Source organism: Mastomys coucha, unplaced genomic scaffold, assembly GCF_008632895.1.
Source record: "Mastomys coucha isolate ucsf_1 unplaced genomic scaffold, UCSF_Mcou_1 pScaffold20, whole genome shotgun sequence".
NCBI lineage: Eukaryota > Metazoa > Chordata > Mammalia > Rodentia > Muridae > Mastomys > Mastomys coucha.
The window spans coordinates 122762404-122783818 of NW_022196903.1; the positions used below are offsets into that span (position 1 = coordinate 122762404).

General features: G+C 43.8%; 1 protein-coding gene and 1 long non-coding RNA gene across 4 annotated transcripts; one reads left to right on the forward strand and one right to left on the reverse strand.

The window, feature by feature from the left end:
- Nucleotides 1-8346: 8346 nt before the first annotated feature.
- On the reverse strand, nt 8347-11683 carry LOC116099678. Of its 3 annotated transcripts, none has more exons than XR_004122344.1 (3): nt 11540-11678; nt 10865-11254; nt 8347-8484 (listed from the first exon to the last, which is right to left on the reverse strand). It is a non-coding gene; the product is annotated as an uncharacterized LOC116099678 (long non-coding RNA). The 3 variants fall into 3 exon arrangements; XR_004122346.1 differs by having other exon boundaries at nt 10903-11254; nt 11540-11677; XR_004122345.1 differs by lacking the exon at nt 8347-8484 and having other exon boundaries at nt 10336-11254; nt 11540-11683.
- Nucleotides 11684-11723: 40 nt separating this feature from the next.
- Gabarapl1 (GABA type A receptor associated protein like 1) lies at nt 11724-20742 on the forward strand. Its single transcript, XM_031383605.1, has 5 exons — nt 11724-11842; nt 15745-15823; nt 16776-16894; nt 19515-19619; nt 19776-20742. Exons 1-4 carry the CDS (start codon nt 11753-11755, stop codon nt 19578-19580), a joined length of 354 nt encoding a protein of 117 aa, XP_031239465.1. The 5' UTR covers nt 11724-11752; the 3' UTR covers nt 19581-19619; nt 19776-20742.
- The last annotated feature ends 673 nt before the right edge of the window (nt 20743-21415 follow it).

Genomic DNA, 21415 nt, shown 5'->3' on the forward strand with positions numbered 1-21415 from the left:
TTTTTTAAAAAAAAAAAAAAAACAACTTTGAGGTCTGGTCTTACCAAGTTGACCAGGTTAACCGTAAATTTACTCTGAAGGTCAGGCAGGCCTTAAACATACAACCTCTAGTTTCATCCTCTCAAATAGCTGGGATTATACATCTGCACTATCACGCCTTGCTTACTATATATTATTTTGCATCTTTAAGGAAATTGGTGGTTTATATTTTTCTTCATGTCTTTGTTGATTACAATGTGACTTTCTGGAAGGCCCAGGCACAATAAGAGCCCATGTTTAAAGTCTTAAGATGCTGGAGTCTAAATGACATCAGGTAATGTCAACCACATTTAGACACTCAGAAATGGAAGGGGCTTGTTCACTTTCCTGCCTTTCTTGAATTTTTCCATCCAGGCCACCACCATAGTGGAAGGTGCGGCCCACATTCAGAGCAGGTTTCCTCCACCTTTTAGTCACTATTCTACTTAGACCTTTGAGGAATTTCCAACCCCTCTGCCCCACATAGACACAGTCCTAAACATCTCTTAATCCAGTCAAACTGGCAACTAAGACCAACCATAATAGTCTATAAAATTGTTTTGCTAGAGATTAAAATCAGTAAAGCTTCAAAGGAAGAGTATGGACTAAAACTGTCCTCCACCATGACAAAGGAATTCAAAGACACACAGGGATTTGAGTGCCACACTGGGGACAGGACCATCACAACAGGCTGATGAGTTAGATAAAGAATTATGTGCCTGGAAAAGCACATTCTTAGCCCTTTGTTTGGTAGAACCATGGTTTATTAAATTAATATATTTTAAAATCTATTATCTGATGGCAAGATGTTAGATCTGGCTTTATCTTCTTAGTAACAAGATTTTAGATCAACATAGGGTGACAGAGGCAAGAAATGATAACTTGGGGTAGGGGGGCTAAGTTTTATACAAATAAATTGTACTTAGGCTCTGGATCTACCTATCACTGAAGTTCTAATCAGTCCATCTGCCTTTGCATACACATGCTTTTTTCCCAGGAACTCTTACATATGGAAAAAATTTTCTGGTGAAATGTATAAAACCTTAATCACAATCAAGAGTGACTCCATTAAATACTGAGTCAAACACAGTGAATCAATTCAACAAACCAATGTTCTTGCAACTGAGTGAGAAAAGACTCAATACAGAATATCCTGGACTCTTGAGACAAGGGGGTATACATTTGAAAGCCAACTTCAGAATCTTTGTTTGTTTGTTTAGATATAGAGTCTTAATACATAGACCAGGTTGGTCTTGGACTCATACATAGATCCACCTGCTTCTGCCTTCTGTGCCCTGGAATTGAAGCTGTCCCCCATGATGCCCAGCCATGGTTTTATATATACCTTTGCCAGGAGCCTGCCGAAGCACTGGTTCTCTCTGGATAGCAGCCATAGGGAAGCATTGGTGGGGTGGAGGTGGGGGTGGGAGCAAAACTTGGTTTTGTGAAAGTGAAGACTGCTTTCTATAATAACTTAGTTGCCTTGACTCTAAATTACTCTGAGGCCAGATGCTGCAGGCCTACTGCAATTAACACTCAATTGTTAAAAGGAGGGGGATTAGGTAAGGGATTTATCCCTTCTTTAGTCAGGCTGCCAGGAGCTCTCACAGACTAGGCTGGTAAACTCTTTGTGAGCCAGAAAAGAAAGAAGAAGCCACTCATACAGAACATACCACACGGGATAAGGCAGAAAATGGCTACACCACCTTTCTTTATTGCTTTCAGTCTTTTATATCCTTAATACAAAGAGTTCTCTTTATAAGAGTTACCTCATAGATAAAATGCTACGTAAAGGTGAGTCACAGAAAAAGGTTGATATTAAATTTAAAGCAGTGTTTCATTTTGTAAGCTCATAAGTTCAAAGCAACAGTTTCTCATGGCCTTGTCTTATCATAGGCACACCTGTGGCTTCTTCCTTGGACCTAAATGCTTTTCATTGAACACAAATTTGTCCCAAGCCTATATTTCTTTTTGTTGTAATTATGAAAGCTCATTGTATTTCTTACTAATGCAGATTTTACTTACTATTATGAGGATTGGCACATTCTAGTCTTGATTTTAACTTTAGTACAACTTCCTAGCAAAACAACTTAAACCATCTATTAAAACATTCTTCCTATGATCAAATCAGGAGTCATTAATTCATCTAAACAGCATTAATTCATAGAAGTTCATCTGTATGTTGATCTACAGAAAAATTTGCCCAAGAGTGTAGACTAATGCTCAGGAGTTGCATTATTTTAATAATGACAGGAAAGGCATATCAATAGCAAGAAGCAATCCTGGGATGAAGGATTTCATCTCGGGGCCTTGGTTCCCAGAGCCCATCTGTTGCAGATCATGTAAAAATGGTGAACCATTTCAGGCTAGTCTTAGGATGGTCATCCACTAGCCTTAGGATCTCCTAGATGGCTTCCGACACAGCATAGATAAGGTGATCATTCCCCATCATCAGTGTCTTCCTTTCTTTTGCTTTTGCTTTCTTCACAGCTTCTTTCATATAGGGTATTTACATCACTGTGAAAGGAAGGCAGGAAGCATGGCATTATAGAAGAAAAGGGATGCATTAGGCTTAGTTTTAAGTGATTTATTTCAGACACTGAAGTCCAAGATGATGAGGAATTGGTTAACATCTCTTTGGAAGTGAATGTCTTGGTGTGATCAATGTTTTAGAAAGAAGCTGTAATGAAGATTTGAATCCTTGGGTGACATTCAATGAAAAAGACTTTTCCTCTATGGAGCAGCATAAAAACTCGGATAAAAACAATGAGAGGATAAAGATTATGGGGTGTGTGTAAAATGATGGCAATTATCTCTTTTTAAACAACATACTTAGCTATGCCCAAGTTGAAATCAGCCAGGAAACAAAGAGGCTAGCTGATTGTTCTCGGTGTCTCATCTCTAATTTGAATCAATGGAGATTCACCAGCTTTTCTTTCTCAGCCCCCACACACACATCACAGATTTATGCCACATCCTCTAGTTCTTACTCTGGAGGGTCTCAGACTGACTACAATTCATTTTTTCTTCACTTCACATTGGTCAAAATTATAACTCCTACAAACCCTCAAAACTGAGACTAGTGTGATGCTTGTGTTCATGAAAGAATGCCCCTATCTACACCATAGGACAAAGTTACTTGGACAGCCCCAGGCTTCACATCAGGAGATGAGAACCTGGGCTATAACAGCCTAGGTTCTACGTCTGTCCTTCATAAGCCAATTAAACAAGTATGTAATAATGAAAGGCAAGGAAGGGAGGTTTGTTCAGTGTGAACACACTGGGAAGAGGGACAAGGAGGTTCCCCTAAAGTCCACTTTCATGTTCTAACATGAGTTTAGGTTGAAATAGAGGGCCAGAGGTATGTGTGGCTAAGCAGTAGGAGTCTACCCATCATCAATGGATTCCTGTCTCTCCTATGGGGTAGTCTGACACTACCACAGCTCCTCTTCTGGCTGGCACTAGGCTTCCTTGGCCTTTTCCTTTCCTATCACAAGGTTCTAAGGAAATTCCCAATTTCTTGTGTACATCATATCAATAGTCTGGTTCTAAAGAGGAGTACACAGTGTCTGTTTAGAATAGCTTACTTCCTGTGAGGAGGTTTACACTTATGTGTGGGGGAATCCTGAAACAGGCATATACCCCTTCACAAGATGAGAGCACAGCCTGCTTTATGGGGAGCTGAGAGGAGGTGAATCGGGCTGTGGTGGGCAGCTCTCTAAGGAGGGCAAGCAAGCAGACACACAGATGCTCTGTTGTGTTCTACCTCTGGTCCAGGTCTAGGCTAGGAACTGTACCAAAGATTCTTGCTAAGATAATTATATGCATGAAGCTTTGTCATTCTTAGTAGAGGGTCAACTTGGTAGATATAACAGTGGTAGGTCAGAGTTTAGAGAGAAAGCAAACAGTGCATTGTTTAGCAGAGTCTGGAGACCATCAGTTTTGCTTCCCCGCTCCTTGGTTAAAAGGCATCAGCTACAAGGTAATAAAGAGTCCAGAACGGAAAACTTGCCCCTGACCAAGCAGAGTAGGAAAATAACTTCATTGATTTACAGGTTGTTCCAGAAGCATCAAGTGCTAACTGTGGAAAATATTTGACTTTCCCTGAGTAATGTTGGCTATCATCCTTCCATTGGCACACACTCCTTGAACAACCCAGAATTTCACCATTTGCCACCCTAGAATTTCCTACAGTTTTAATGTTTGAAAACAGTACCAGGAAACGAGTGTCTAAACTTCAAAATGAGACATAATAAAAATTTAAATACTAAATGAGGAATAGAAGGATAGTTTTTGCAACAGGTGGACTTAAAATTAATAACAATAGTAAATAAATAAGAAAATAGTAGAAATTCTGAGTGTGACCTAGGTGGAATGAATCCTGGAAGAGAAGTTCAAATTGTTTCTTATAAAGATAATAAATGTGACCAATAAGCACTTTGAACTTTGCCCTGTATTGGACAACAACAAATATTTGAAGAAGGAGAATGACATTACTTTTTGGGATGTGTTCCTCATGAAAAGATGAAAAGCAGGAAGGAAATACAGAGATGGCATAGCTACTGGACTGCTGGACCACCCTAAAGCACTACTGCTTTAGTTTATACGATGAAAGCTCAAAGTTCGAGAGAGCAAATTAAAGGTTCTTCTCTGTGTTTCAGCTTCTGGGTGTTCACTTGTGAAATGTTCACACTGTCCTTATTTCTGCTTATGTATGGCTCTGGGGCCCCAAGATGTTGATTGCTCAGGAATTCTACTTTACATATAAAAAGTGTTTAAATATAAAAGAGGCCTGAGGTAGAGGTTGGTGATGTAGGTTTTGATGAGGCTAGGGACATATGGGGTGGGAGAATGGGGGATACAGGGGCTGGGGGTGGAGAGATGTTCCTTACACTTGACTACTGGCCCTCTGTTCTCTGTGCTATTAATCATGATGACTGTTTAATGGTAAAGTTGAGCTATTCTCTCCTCCAGGCAGCAGTAAATACAAAAATAGGTAAGTATGGGTCCAATTGGATGAAGACAAATTTTATCAAGAGAGAAATAATTTTGATTAAGTTAATATAGTGGGGAGCAGGGAAAGGATCATAATGATTAAAATTCTGAAACCAGGCTTTCGGGGTTAAAATCTCTGTCCCAGTGTTGAGAGAGCTGCTTGATCATTCTGGGTTCCAGTTTCTTCACTGGTGATTAAATAAGGGCACTATGTATATGCCTGCATTCTATTACCACAGGAACATAATGTAGATCTAACCTACAATACTGCATGGGTATTAACACATCCATAATATTAGCTACTCGCATCATCTTGTAGACGGCCCCTCCCCCTCCTTTACTCTAAGTTCTGTTTCTTTTATCCTTGTCATTTCCTTCCTTGCCTGGCTTCTGTACCCTGGGACTGTTTCCTGAAAATGTGTGTGTGAGAAGGAAACCCTTGGATGACCTCCATGCCACCCCACCAGAGTCCTGACCGACCTCCACATTTACAGACTAGCTTGGCTTGATATGAAGTTCTAGGGAGAAGATTATTTCCTTTAGGTTTCAAAGGCACTGTTGGCTTTAGAAGAACTCTATCGTCTTCTCTGCTCTTTCTGTGACTCATCACACGTCAGACCTTTAGTGAGGATCCCCTGCCTCCCTTACTCACTCTGTCCTATTGCTAAACTTTGGAAGCTGTTTCCCCACCTTTCCTCTAACACCTCTGGCTTTTCCCCTGCGCATACATTTATTTTTGGCAGATATTTTTTTCCCCTCTGCATTTTCTGTGGTTGAAATCAATTATCTTCATTTTCTGGAGGTGGTATTTTCTGTTTCTTTGAGGTTCTGTCTATTTCTTGAGGTTATTAATAATATTTTTTTTTATTTTTATTTATTTTGGATGTTTTTAATCTCCCTGAATGCCCTTTAAAAAAAAATCCTCCAAGTTGTTTTCCGCTCATTGTATAAAAGGTGATAGTTTGTTAATTTTGGCATAGGGCCAGGTGGGATTCAATAGAAGCCTGAGACAGGCTACTAGGGAACTAGGAGCAAAGCTTATCAGAAACAAGTTAGTGTCATAGACAGAGAGGCAACAGAAGAGTGGCAGGGTTCATGAAAAGGGAAATCAGAGCCCACGGGGAAAACATGGAGACTGGTGCTTAAGGCTTTCAGAGAGTCAGGGAGGTTTCATAGGATAAGACCTTGGCTAAATCCTCTGATTCCCAGAGAAAAGACAAGGAAGGGGTTGTAGAACAGGAAGTAAGATCCTGGCACCAATGTGGCAGTATCTATTAGAGCGGGACTCATGGACAATATCTCAGTAGAATACCTGTCTTTTTCTGTGTAAGGGGGAAGGCTGCCACCTCAGCCACCATCACTGTGTTTCTGTTTTACAATACTCTGGTACATTTCAACAGAAGAATACCTAAAGACAAAGCCAATAACCAAATGGCAATTCCCCAAATGGTTCAATAGACTCCTAAACCACTCAGAAGTGTCCAAAGGCAACCAGGAAGGCAAAGCCCAAAGTTGACTGATCAAGAGGATACTTACCAAGGGTCATATTTTTTTGAAAATCCTAAACAGGGTCTGAATTCGATTCTCAGTTTCACAATTCGATTCTCAGTTTCACAAGTGGAGGTAAAAGCAGCCCATGCTGAAGTGGGAAGAGGAAAATATCCCTGGAGGAAATTACTTCAGCAACTACAGAGACCATCCATTCTTCCTCTTCGGGGCCAGCTGTGAGTGACCAGCACCCCAAAGTGTGTCTTTGTTCCTCCATGGATGCCATTTTGTTATCAAACTAGGGGTCACAACCTTTGTCCCAAGTCAGGTCTGGCAGCCTATCCTCAACAGCCAATTAAAAGAGCCAAGTCAATATTGGAAAGAAGAGAAAGGAAATTAATTCAAAGTGGCCACTTTGGAAAAGAGGGACTAAAAGCTCCAGCAAACCCACCAAGTTGGGTTGTCAGAGTCCTGAAGTAAGATCAAAGTTTAAATGAAGGGCCAAGATATGCACATCTCCTGAGGCTCAGTTGGTGTGTGATCCTCCACACCACCATCATTCTCTTGGTTTCAGCTTCATGGAAGGTCATGAAACAAGTTGTTGGAACTATTTGAAATCTATGTATCTTACAAACTCTAGTCAGTGCCTTTTCTTTCTCCTAGCATGAGATTCCTGGGGAAATTTCCATTTGGGGGATAACTGTTTCATTAGTCTGATAGATGAAGAGACTAATGTCTCTTTAAATAGCTTCATTTCTGCCAGGCTGTTTCCAATATATTCTCATTGCTGAGGTAGTCTGTGGTTGCTTTGGGACAATTAAGGCAGAAGAGTGCTGCCCTTTGGGGTATCCAGGCCATCGGAGAGTAATGCTTCCACTAGTCCGAGGATCAGTCTGGTCTGACTGAGGCTTTTTCTATGGCTAGAGGTAATGCTGGCCTGTGAAGGGCAGCTTCTCCAGTAGGGGTGCTGCTTGTAATTAGGATCCCCAGTACCATCAGGACTCTCTTAAAATCTCGCTCTATCCATGTCTACATTATCGTTTTGGGTGGTGCCTAGCTCCCGTATCTGGTGTCTACCTGAGACTAAGACAGCATTGCTATTTGCTCTGGTCCTTCCAAATCTATTTCCTGACTAACTCCCTACCCCCCTGCTGCCGTTCACCAAGATGGTGGTCTTGAGGGGTGAGTCCTTTGGGAAATGATGAAGTTCTGAGGGCACAGCCCTGTCAATAGGGATCAGTGAGAAAGAGGTTGCACTGAGAGCTGCACCCTATCCTTGGGCCCCATCTCCTAACTTTCAGGATGCTTACCAGCATCCCAAGACAGCAATATCAGCTGGGAACAAAGTGCTCATGAGCATGTGCGGATATGGCATCTAAACTGTGGTAGTTACCTTGGAGCAAAATCTGAAACCCCATCTATGGAAGAGCAGAGAATTAAACTATGGTCACTGTTAAAAAATTCTAAGGAATTGTGAAACTGTCCTACAGTTTCATGAACCGGGTTCTGTCTCTACTGAAGGGAGAACGGAGACCTGAAACACAGAGTTCGAGAACAAAAGGACACAGGAGTCAAGTTGAGGGTTTCCAATCAAGGCTCTCCTTTACTTGGGGGGTTCAGCAATTATATACAAGAGAGCATAACTGAATCTCTGGTTACAACGACATTTGAATAGCATAAGGAATTCGGGAGGAGTCAGGAAGAGTCCAAACAAAGTCAAGGAGGAAGTCCAAGGGAAGCCGGCTGCAGGGCTGAAGGTGGAGACTCAGGGTGTCCCGCAGGTCTCAGCTCCCGGGAATGGCTAGAGGCGCAGTCCACAGTGGGGGAGGAGGTCAACAGCAGATGTCTTCAGGCTGTATACTTGCCAGCCAGCAGGCGCACAGCAGGCATGAGTTGAGTCTGCAGTGGCAAACTCCGATGTCTTGCAGCTGAGGGACCCCAACAGAATTGGACTTTCTTCCAAAGACTACAACAGGCTGACAGCTGGACAGATGTGAAGGGATATGACACTGTGAAAACTCTCTTCTGTACATTTATTTTGACACTTGTGTCCCTCTTTGCCCCACCCACAGTGATGAAAACAAGACTGAACACCATTAGGAGTGGGTGTGGATAAAAATGGTGGCGTTAAGTCCGGCAGTGGTAATGCCTGCCTTTAATTCCAGTACTTGGGAGGCAGAGGCAGAAAGATTTCTGAGTTTGAGGCCAGCCTGGTCTATAGAGTGAGTTCCAGGACAGCCAGAGCTATACCAAGAAACCCTGTCTCAAACAAACAAACAACCAAACAAAAGTGGTGCCTTTAAAGCACACGCGTGAGTCTTTACCATCTCCCCTGTATTTAAAGCACATGCGTGCGTCTTTACCATCTCCCCTGTACTGAGATACTGCCCTGACTCTAAGCAGAACTGTGTGTAAAACAACGAAGCTGAAGCTGTCGCCTCATGGTTTGGCAGCTGCAGAGAGCTCAACTCACTGTGTCCAGGAAGGAGCCTTTAGGGTCAAGAAAGGTTCCTGGCACAGGAATCAACCAGTCTCAGTCAGATGATCTCTGGTATTTGTTTTGTAGGTAACCATTTACTTAAAAATTAACCAAACAATACAAAAACAAAACAAAAAAAAAAACCCTCCTTCCTTTAAAAGTTCAAGCTGAACAAGTCACTTTTCTGATGTTTGGCTGTAAATTATGGCTAGTTACAACTAGGTCAATACTCTAATTCTGGCTCTTATTCGTTGACTTATACATAATAATAGAAATTATAAATAGAAGAAATAAAACTCAACTTTATATTCAGTTTCAAATTCTAATGACTGGGGAAAATGAGGAGCTGTGTTTTGAGAGGGATGTAACTTTGGGTATAAACTCTAGGAAAAATTACCTAATTGGGGAGGTACTGATAATTTTAAGATGCAGTGTGGTGGTTTACCTCTGTAAAGTGCAGATTACTTCCCAATAGGAAGAAAACACCTGAAGCAGTGGGCAAATTGCTTGTCTTGTACTACTCTGAAATCTTCTCCACTACTGATATGCATAAAACAAAACCCCAAAGAGATCCAACTTAAAAATCAGAAATGTACAAGAGATATTTGAAGTGGCTATATGATAAAATGTGGCCTTTTTAATACTGCCTTTGTCTGGTTGAAGAAAGCAACTTAAAAGTATTTTTATCTGATTGAATGTTAGTTCTTAAATGTACCTGTGTACAACATTTTAAAGAGCCTTCTAAGAACAAATAGTAAATTTGGGAAAGTAGATACATTTTGCATTTTTATATGATTTATTTTTATTTTATTTGTGTGGGTGTTCTTCCTATATGTATGTATGTGTACCATGAGCATGCAGGAATATAGTAGAGGTCAGAAGAGGGTATTAGGTCCCCCTGGAACTGGAGTTACAGATACTCATGAGCTGTCTTGTGGATGTTGGGAATCAAACCCTGGTCCTCTGGAAGAGCAGCCAGTGTTCTTAACCACTGAACCATCTCTCTAGCTCCCAATACACTTTGCATTTAATGTAAACTGCTAACATTTTAAAAATCCCAAGAGCTGATTAGCCAATATTTTGTCTTTTAATTTTCATGTTCTGCATACATTGTCAGTGGACTGAAGAACTGCCCTTCAGCTAGCTGAGACTGTACATCTATAAAAAAAACCCCGAAGGATACTCAGAAAACACTACTATTATTTTAATCCCCAGGTCTCTCTCAACTGGTTGTAAAATTCTCTTCTAAAAGACTTAATTGTATTTGAGTCAAAGGTAAAATTAGTAGCTGGGTATTAAACTTTTCAATTTGAAAATAAAACCTGAAAATAATTAAGATAAACATAACAATATTATACATCAATTCATTTGTCTTTATATGCAGGAAACACTACTAGGAGAAAATCAAGAAGTGGGTTATGCATTTCATGTTCTTGTTTTGCTGGTTAAATTCAGTTCACTTTATTTTGCACAGTTTTTAAGGCCAAGTCACTAAGAGTCATGTATATAAAATCAGGCAAGAGGGCTGCTTGCCCAGTACCACCTAGTAGTCATTCTATTTTCACAGCACAAAGCATCCATGACCTCTATCTCCAATGCTTCCAAGATATAGGTCTGGAGTTACTGCCAGCAGGATCAGAAGGCTGCCCCAGCATCCAAAGATTCTAAGATGGAAACCCGGTATGCCAGAGGGACCTGGGCTGACTCTCTGTACCACTGAGGGTCTTCCACCAGCATGCCAGTCAGAGCTTTCCGTGCCCAATAAGGCCTTTTCATCAGGACAACTACTCTGTAGGTGATACCCACCCCTGAGGAAAATATTGTTGGGAAAACAATTTGACCTCTGTATTTTCAAGAACCCAGCAACCACACTTCTGGGCGAACCTTATAAAATGAATGGAATCATCTCTCCTTGAACGTACGTGAAGCCTGGTATTCATCGCTGGCATCGCTTCTTCTAACCTTGATGACTTCATGCTCTCCACCCTTACACTTCTTCAAATCCATGAGTCACGCTCTGTTTATGTTGTCTCAGAACCAGTTCCAGCCCAGATTCAAACATAGGGACGCCAGTCAGGAGGAGGAGCTGGGGCAGAGAAGGCAGGCCAGCCGTGGGTGCCAGGCAAAGGTCAAAATGCAAGCACAGGACATTTCAGCCTGGGCTACAAATCTCGTGACGCCTGGCGCTTTTCCAGCACCAGGCTCCTGATTCCATTGCTCTGGAAACAGCTGGATTTTCTTCCTCTGTGTTTGTTTTGGGTATCCAACAAGAAACTTGAAGGGGAGGGAAGAAGACATTTGTTAGAACATTCTTTGGATTAACAAATTATCCTTAATATCAATTCTCAAAAGAGAAAACCCGACTACATGATTTCTCCGTTTCGACGAAGTAGTTAGGAAAAGCTTAGGCGAAAAGAAGGTTCACAAATAAACAATGCTTCTGTCCACCCTGGTCCTTCGCGCCGGGGGCGGGGCGGGGGTGGGGCGTCGTGATGTCACAGCACCGCCCTGGTGTTTTTGTGTTCCCAGCTCTTGGGAAAAGCCACCCGATTTCTTTACCTGGTGGTCCTTTACGTTCAGGCCTCGAGATCTCCAGGTCCTTCTCTGGACGTTTAGCCACGTAGTGCGGCGTCGGGCGCGTGGGAGCTGACGCGGGTGGAGCGATTGTGATAAGGCTGACATTGACTGGGGGTGGCCAGACGCGGGACGCAGTCAGTCATCAGCGCACGCAGCAGGCCCCGTCCGGGGAGCCCCTACATCCTGAGGTCCATCATGAAGTTCCAGTATAAGGAGGACCACCCCTTCGAATATCGGAAAAAGGAAGGTGAAAAGATCAGAAAGAAATACCCGGACCGGGTGCCGGTGAGTGGGGGCGGGGAGGGAGAGGGCAAGCTTGGGGAGTTTGGGAGCTGGTTGCCCTGGAGCTGCCGGGTAGCCTGGCGATGGCGGGTGGCCCTGGCGCAGGAGGGTCATCGGAATCACGTATTCTTGACCCGCTTTGAGAAGCTTGTATCCCCAGGGCCTTTGCCCACTTTTGGCATCTCGAAAGCGCAGCCTGCGCGTGGTGGGTGAGTCAGCAGGATTCAGCACCCGTGGAGGTTGGGATGTGCGCGTGGCGCGGCCTGTATGTGCGTGGGCGACTGGTTGGTGGCCGCAGTTAGGATGTGTTTATAGAAAACGCGGCCCAATCCTGGAGCAGCAGGTGAGATGAGCCTTGTGCCCATCCATGTCTGCCCAATTGGTTCTCCATGAATACGAGTTTCGTTCCCATTTCCTTGAGCGTAGGAGGAAAAACTCGAGAAGCCCCTAGATTCTGCCCTGCGTTTTCTTGAATTGAATTGGGGTGGGGGTGGGGGGTCCACTAGGAGGGCCAGCAAACAAGGTCATGCCCTGCACCACAGTCAGCCTGCCTCCTCCTCCTCATTATTGTCTCCTGGGCCACGTGAGGAAAAAGAAAGTCCTTGCCCTGCACCGTGATGGGTGGGCCCTTGATCTCAAGAGCCAGAACTGAGGACCATTTCCTCCATGAATTATACCCTGATTTAAGCAGCTAAAACCTAGTTTATGCAGTGAGGAGAAAAATACTAAGAGTCTTCAGCATCCGGGTGTTTTTCCCTCTACCCCCTCCCCCGCCCACTTGCCTTTTTTTTTTTCCTCCTCTTTTGAAGGCTGCGCAGCAGAATTGGAAGCAAAGGATGACATCGCTTTTAAATATGGTGGATAGAGGAGCAGGGACTTTTAAAAATCGTTCTCTTTATCTGTACAGGCGATGATGTTATATTAGATTAGCGTTCCTCTAATTTTGAAGGGTAAAAGCTGTGCTAACCTGATAAAAAAATTTTTTTTGATGCATAAGTAGTAGGGGAAGGGGGTTTCTTCCTTATTATTTATCTCAGCCAGGGCTACCAGAAGAAACGGAGGCCCAGCAAAAAGAAAGCCCTCAGCCCCAATTTTCTATTAGGAAGAAGAAAGTTAACTATTCCACCATTCTTCAGAAATGACACATACATGGCTCTTCCAGAACGGCTGGGAATACTCTAGTCATGCCTTCTTCGTACACAGCCCTTCACATGTTATTTCCTTGAGCTCGGGACCGTAGAGGATTGCTTTCAAAATTTCTCTCAATTTGTCGACCCCACTTAGTATTTTAAAATTACACATAGACCACACAGCTGGCAGCATTCTGAATGCCTTGTCCGCATACTCACCTACTCTCCTCACAGCATTAAAATCCCTGAGTTACAGACATGCTCCGAAGCACGGAGCAGTGAAGTCACCACCCATAGGTTTGACATTCCTGGCTGGCAGAGGAGAATTCCCGCCCTGGCTACCATGCTTCAGGGCTTCCAGAGCCCTTGGCCTTCAGGGTTTTTGTTTTTGTTTTCCAGTTAGATGAACCAGAATTAAGTCTGCACCTTATAAGGTTGAGCCCTAGAAGTAGGTTAACACTTGCTGCCATCTGGAGTTAGTCGTTGCCGGCCAGGAGACTTAAGTGAATGTCTACCCATTATTCAGAACATTAACAGACATAGGAGCTGGGACTTGTAACTGCCTTCAAATTCAGTTAAAACCTCCGTCCTTCCTCAAGACAGAGCCCCGTCTCATCCAGTTGTTTACGACACTCACCCTGAATATTGCAGTTTCTCTGTATTCTGTTCGTGACTTGATGCTGTATGTTTTACTTGCATGATGCTTTATAAGCCAAGGAACCTTCACTCAGATCTCATGGGTCCTCTGGATTTCACCTCCAGATGGTGCCTCCTAATCTGAGAGGTTCTCAACTTCTCATCTGGTTGTGACATAGAATTCTGCTAAGTGACAGAGATTTGGGTGGGGATGGGAGCAACACTGAAGTTGGAACCCTTTGCCTGGTGTCTTCTCCATCACTGGATTGTAACAGGAGTTCTCCTACGTTGGGCACAGGACCGAATCTTATTATGTTCAGGTATTTACAGAAAAGCCACTAAGTTTCTAAGGCAATCTCACTCACCACTTAAGCTTGGCCTCCGAAGATCTGTGCGTGGGCCTTGGGAGAAGGGATCATGGGATCTTGAAATAACAGTGTGTTGGAAACCTGTAACAGCAGGAACCGCTGGACATACTATTTTTAAACATTTGTAAACAGCCCCATGGTGTATGAGCCACCGCTACAGATGCAGAAAACAAGTCCCCTTTCCGTTTGGTAGGAGTTGCCAGGTCTCAGAGTTCTGTGGTGAATACCAGGGCTCCCTTTTCCCTGTGCTCCGCTGTTTGTAAGCCGCCTTCTTTCCTTCCTTTTTGGTCTCTCTTTCAGTTCTTTTCTGTTTAATTTGAAGCTTTGGATTCATGTCTGCCTACCCAAGCCTTTTCTTGTACTTATTTGTATGGTATTTGGGGGATGGAGGAGTATGTGGCTTGATGAAGAAGCTCAGAAGGGTCAGAAACATACTGACGGTCACACAGCTTATAGGCACACTTGTCCAATGTCTGCTTTTGCTCCTTTGCTTTTTGGTATTTCCCATTTCTTATATCTAAGATGAGTTTTTCAAAACAAAGGATCTAATGTTAATATTATTGTCAGATATTTCCTGTTCTCTGAGCAAGTATGTTATGTAAACCTCATCTAAGATTTTATGTGTCTCTTTCTTTGTTACAAAATGCATGGTCTTTAAAAGTGTTATGAAAATATTCAATGTTGACATTGAAAGTCCCTTAAAATTCTAACATAGTTAATAATGCTGAATAATTTCCTGTTACTCTCAGAAAGTGTCACTCATTCTAAAAATTCATGATAGTTTTCACTCAGCAGTGAACACTTTTCTGTAAAGATTGAAATCTGAGCCACATTACGTGTGTGTGTGTGTGTGTGTGTGTGTGTGTGTGTTAGTCTTCACTGTAGTGATGTCTGAGACAGTCAAGTTCTATAGGGCAAGATGACTAGTGGCTTCAGAAGTCTTTGTCCATGCTCTTAGATAGACCCAGTCTTTGGGTTGCCGGTAAGTCAGACTGGGAGATCAGACTTCAGGTGTAGCTCAGTGACCTAAAACTCCCGTGATGCCCCACCTCTTCAGGTTTCTACCACTCGTTCATAGAACCAAGGCAGGAGCACTTTTTTAACACAGCAGCCTTTGGAAGGCAGTGAAGTTCCAAACTATAATGTTGTGTCTGTAACAAATAGCATTTCCCCCTCTGTGTAAGTGTGTGCACATGTGTGGGAGCATCTGTGTAAGTGTGTGCACATGTGTGGGAGCATGTGTGTGATTTTGTGCTTGTGTGTGGAGGCCAGATGTTGATGTCTCATACAGTTCTTGCTTACTCTTCACATTACTCAGTAGAAACCCAGAGCTTGCCACGTCCAGCCAGACAGCATGACCTAGGGATCTCCAGTTTCTACCTTCCCAGCATGGGAACTGCACATACACTGGGCACTCGCAGGGATTTTAGAGATCAGAACTCAGTCTTCACACTCTCATAGAAAGTGCTTTTGTGAGCACTTTATCTCTTGGGTCCATAAATGATATTTTAGAGGAAAAATAAAACAAAGAGGTCATCAGACACATCTTAGAAATGTAGAACATCTTTTTGATTCTCTAATAAAATATCGTAGGGTAAATATCTTTACAGCCCTTTATAGGTAATTTGTGGGTACTTAAGCTCAAGGAGTATTGGAAATGGGTACTGAAAAATGACATTGAGCCTGGACAGTGTGGGCAAATTTCAGGTGTGTAAGGAAAAAGACAATGCTGGGGTGTCCGGTTCTCATCCCCACTCTCCTGTTCTTCTAGGTCATCGTGGAGAAGGCTCCTAAAGCCAGGGTCCCTGATCTGGATAAGAGAAAGTACCTTGTGCCCTCCGACCTCACTGGTAATGGTCTTTCTCTCTTCTGACCCTTCATTCCAGGCAAAGCATTCTTGATCTTGAAGTCTAAGTTGGTAACTATGTATGGGTTGTGACCGTGTGTGGGTTGTCAGTGACCTTGCATGGTTTTCTTCAGGGAGCTGGCCAGTGTGGATAGGCACACTCTGTTCTCCTATTTCCAGTTCTGTTTGGTATTTCCCAATGCCATACTCATGTGCCCTAGTCATGGAGACACAGGGAAGCAGTTCTCTGGGAGTAAAGAACGATAGTTTGTAATTTATACCACTTTAGAAATCAGCCATGGTATCCTGAGGTGGATCGATTTGTATCAGTGCCAGCCATGTCCTGGGAGGATCACATTTCAGAGATTTTTATCTAAATTCTTTATCTTTAAATGCGTTTCTGTTTGGGGGATGAAAACTGCAAACCCTAGCCTACCTTTTGTTTTGAATTACACGTGTTTAGACTTTAACTTGTTTTTAATGAAGTACCAGGTGCTTTCAGCAGGCCCTGGAAAGATTCTTTTAGATACAGTGTCCATGCCTTTGTCAGCTCATTGCCCCAACACTTGCCCCCATGGTCCTGGGAGGACCAGAGTCCAGTGGATCTCTTCCTATTGTTAGCTCTCAGGGAGCAAATGTGGCTGGAAAGGAATCAGGAGTCCATTTAGATGGGAATGCTTGGATCTACGTCATATTCCCCCACAATAGTCATTAGGCTGGCTGGGTTTGCTAGTGTTGAGTCTGAAGACGGATGAGGAGGAAGGGAGGTGGCAGTCCCAGTGTGGTGGGTCAGGCACTGTACAGGCCTCCGTTTCTATTTTCCCACTAAGGCTCTCGGACAGCATTTGGGTCTGAAAAGCTTGTGCTTAAACACAATAGATTTTATTTTGCTTTCTGGGGTTTCTCTTACTAATCCTTTTTCATTTTTCACCCTGTTCTCTGTTTCCTTCCTGTAGTTGGCCAGTTCTACTTCTTAATCCGGAAGAGGATCCACCTGAGACCTGAGGACGCCTTATTCTTCTTTGTCAACAACACTATCCCTCCCACCAGTGCTACCATGGGCCAGCTGTATGAGGTAATGGTCTTAGTCACAATACCTAGCAGCCTGGTGTCCCTTAGCTCTGGTTCCAGGGTTTGTTAAACACCTGGGAAGTAGGGCAGGAGGTGTTATTTATGGGGATCCTCTTACACACAGCAGTGTGAAGCTGGGAGATTAGATACCCCTTGTCCTTTAGGGACCGAGCACCTCCTCGATTTAATCTTTTGAAATCTCTCTTTAGTCTTGCCCGACTGTAGTACTTTATTACCGGCTCCAGTGGTTCTTGATAGCAAAGCATCACTGTGCCCATCCTTCTGTTGCTTTCTCTGGAAGCACACTTTGTTAGTGAACTGTGCACTCCATTTCCTGCCTGTCAGCCAGCAGCTAGCAATAGATAGAGAAAAGAAACACCAGCAAGGCTTGGCTCCTTTTCCGTCTGAACCTGGAGCCCTGTCTTCACAGTCAGCTCACACATAAACAGTCAAGATTTGGATTACGACAGCCACAACTGGAAGCTCACTCTCTAGAGCTAACCAAAGACCACTTAAGAGTTTCTGCTATCTGAGTACAGGGAGTGAGTTAAGATGTAAAGTTAAGGTAGAATCTCGTTTGAGAAAAACTGTAGTGAGGAATTCATATACAAATAATGTGATCTAAGATTGTGACTGTACTACTCCTTGTACGATGTCACACAGGATGGCGTACGCCTTTAATCTCAGCACTTGGGAGGCAAAGGCAGGAGGATTTCTGAGTTCGAGGCCATTCTGGTCTACAAAGGGAGTTCCAGGACAGCCAGAGCTATACAGAGAAACCCTGTCTTGAAAAAACAGCAACAAAAAATTGTCTTCTCATTATGCCCCAATAGTCAGATGCACATCTAGTAACCCCTGGTCTAGCCCTTATTCCACAGCATATGTTCCCTGTGAGTTTGTATGTTAGTAGGTGTTTTGTGGTATCTGTGCTTTCCTTGCTTGAGTGAGGAGTTGTTTTTGTTTTTTTTTTTATGTGTGTGAATGCTTGCAAGTGTACATGTATGTGTGCACACAGGTGGATGTCAGAGAACAATTTCAGTGTTTCCTCAAGAACATTGTGTGCCTCTCTTGAGACAAGGTCTCTCATTGGCTTAGAACACACCAATAGGCTGGCCTAACAGGCCAGTGAGCTCCAAGGAGTCCTCCTGACCTTGCCAGAGCTGGAAACAAGCACACGGCATCACACATGCCATTTTAATCTGGGTTCTGGGAGCTGAACTCAGGTCCTCTGGGCTTCCAAGGCAAGTCTTTACTGATTGACCCATACCCTCAGTACCTGGCCTAAGAATATTTTTTTCAAGGTAAGAATTATTTCCCAATGTTTTGTTTGTGAAAGCTTTGAAAACATGCCAAAAACTTGCAAGAATTTTACTCATAGTACTGGGCGTCTTACCAGGCAGGGCTCCACAGCTCATCCGGTATGCTATTCTTGTGTTTTGACATTGAATTCATTTGTACATCCCTGCTCATCTTTGAAGATCTTTTCTTTTTTTTTTTTTTTGTCACTTTGGGTCTCTGAGCTGGGGTCTTGACAGGAAGCTCAGGCTGTCTTGGAATTTGCCAGGTAGCCCAGGCTGGCTTCAAACTTTAATGTTCCTGCCTCAGCCTCCCACATGATGGGATTACATGTGTACGTCATCGCACCCACCCAGCCTTTTTTTTCCAGTGTCTTTTATTAGCATATATTCATTATATAAATTGGTTTTATTATTTATTTTGTTCTCATAGTTGAACATAACATATTTCAGTCACATTAACCCCCACCCCTTACCCCGTCTCTTCCTTCTCAGTCTTGCTTTGTTTAACCCAGTGACTTTCATTAGTGTTATTTAAAGGAGAGCAGTAAGCTTGCTTACAGAAGCATGGGCCCCCTTCCAGTGTCTGTGCTACTATAGAAGGTGACCCCTTGTCCCCCTCAACCATCAACCGAGTATAGAGCCTCAGAAAAGGGCGGGGCCTCCAAAATCTTCTCCCAGTCATGATGGAGGAATGTTGTTGCTAGGCCCGATGGCGTGGAGAACTGGGGCAAATCAACCAAAGCTGTCTGTGAGTTCAAAATCACAACAGTCGTTTCATGCCTGGAAGCCAGCATCCCACCCTTCTCACCCTTCCTCAGAGCCGGACATCCATTCATCCTTCCCTAAGCGTTGGCGGGAGCAATTTAGATGAACCGCGTGTGGCTAGGCCTTACGTAATCCTGTTTTGTTTGCAGTTTGTCCAGTTAGGCTCTGTAGGCTCTGCTGACCACTGCAAATAGAAATGTCTGACTAAAGCTGACTGTAGAATGGTTGTTTTTTTAAGAGTAAGGCTTACTCCAGTTATTTTTCTGCTGTTGGTGAGATACTTGTTTATGAAATCAGAGCTCAGCATGTAGTTGATAACCTCTTCGGATTCTTTGCTCCTTTTGTTGTTTTCCTTTTTCCTGGCGCTAAAAAGTAAATCCAGGCCCTCAAACATTTGAGGCAAGGGCTCTACCACTGGGCTGCACCCCACATCCTGTTCTATATTTTAAAAGGGTATAATGATGACTTCCATTACCTTCTGTACAAGACTGTTCGAGGCTCAGAATCATAGCGATTATATGTTTCGTATTTTCTGAATTGTCTTCTTGTCTCCTCTTTTAGGACAACCACGAGGAAGACTATTTTCTGTATGTGGCCTACAGTGACGAAAGTGTCTATGGGAAATGAGGCAGGAGGCCCAGCAGATGGGAGCACCTGGACTTGGGGGTAGGGGAGGGGTGCGCGTGGGACCTGGGGAACCAGAGGGAGGGCTCCCAGCCATGGAGGAGACGCAAGGTGAAGACACCGGGAAACATCACACCGCACACGCTGTCGTCTTTTTTTCACAAGCTCAGTTGTTGTTACTTTTCTCTGCTTCCTCAGCCCAGGAAGAACTTGTGTTGCTTTGGCTGTGAGAGCGGGACGGGGACAACGTGACTTGCAGCCTTGTTGTGAGCTTGCCCTCGGGCAGTTTCATCAGAGGTTTGGGAGGAGGGCAGGTGGCCGATAGAGAAGAATACAGTTCAGCAGCAACTCCGGGCTCTTTGGGCAGAGGTTTGATTTTTGGCATTTGTACAAGCCGCAAAGGGGGAAAGAATGCTGTAGGGGACCATACCTAAGGGACCAAAAGATACCCACTGTCACTGAAGCATTGCGACCCCTGACCTCTTCTGTCTCCAATACCTCCCTCTCCTAGTCCTTTTCTCCCACCCAGGTGTCATAGCACCGCCCCAGTTGTGGCAGGAGACATTCTCACAGATGTTTAGATGGAGTCCTCTTGGAAAATAGGGCTGTATGGGAACGTGGTTATGATTGCCAGCGGTTTGGATGGCATTAAACTGGAGTTGAGGGCCGAACGTGTCCTGCTCCTCATCCCATAATTTCCTTGGACTTTCAGGAGCCTCAGGATCAGTCCTCTAGCATTTCCTTCACCTTTCTCATGTACAGGGACAGCGTGTCTGTGTGGAGGGTCCAGGTTACAAGGTAAGCTAGGTTGCACACCTGCCCACTCATCCTCCCCCCTGCTGCAGTCTCTTCCGTCTCACACGCACTGGAATGCTAAGCGATGGCCAGCTGTCTCCCTCCTTGGCATCGGCTATTCAGAGAAGATGGAGTGAGGGGTGCCAGAGTTTCATGGGGGCTTTACTCATTCATTTCATTTAGGGACTCTCTGGGGGGAGGGGCAGGAATTGCATTCTCACATGACATTTCAATTCATCTCTACAAATGAGGAGCGTCCTCCCTGTTGGGAGCAATCTGTATGTCTGCTTTGTCAGCTTCAGGTTCTGGTACTTTGAAGTCAATTATGTCAGGCCAGGGAAATAAAATAACTGCTTACCTTAAAAACCTACCTGGATTCAGAATTGTTGCCATTTATTAATTAATTTATTTATTTACTTGGTTTGGTTTGCATTTAAGTGAAGGCTATGTGGACACCTGCATTTTAAAAGAACTTGAAGTGGGTGTGGGGTTGGCAGTGCGTGCTTACATGGGTCAGATGTTTACATATCCATTTCACTGTTGCCCGAGGGTGGATGTTACAGTGTATTGTTCCTTGTGTGTTTCAGTGTGCATGGTTTGTAAGTGCCCAGTCGCTGCTTCATCTGTTTCTCAAAGCTAAAGTCCACCTGCCTCACGAGTGTGCTAATTAGGAATGCAAATATATAGGCCTTGTCCCAGATTTGACTGGCAGCCACATAGGTGGTTCATCATGAACAGGCACCTCAGAAGATTCTGCAGAGCCTTCAGATCTGCTGTTTAGGGCTTTGCTATGAGTCCTAAACACAGCTTATTCTCTCTGTTATGCTTCACGAGACCTTCCAAAGCAGGAGATAATACATGTCGTCTAGCTGTGTATGGGTCTTTGATTGAATCAGGAAGCTCATGTTCCTAGGCTCGGGAGGTGGAGATCAGAGAGAACAAACAGCCATGATTGAACCCTCAATCCCATTTCTAGCCCTCTGTTCTCTTGGCAGCTCCACACCTAGGTGGTGGCTTCCTCTTTATTTTTGAGGAATATGTTT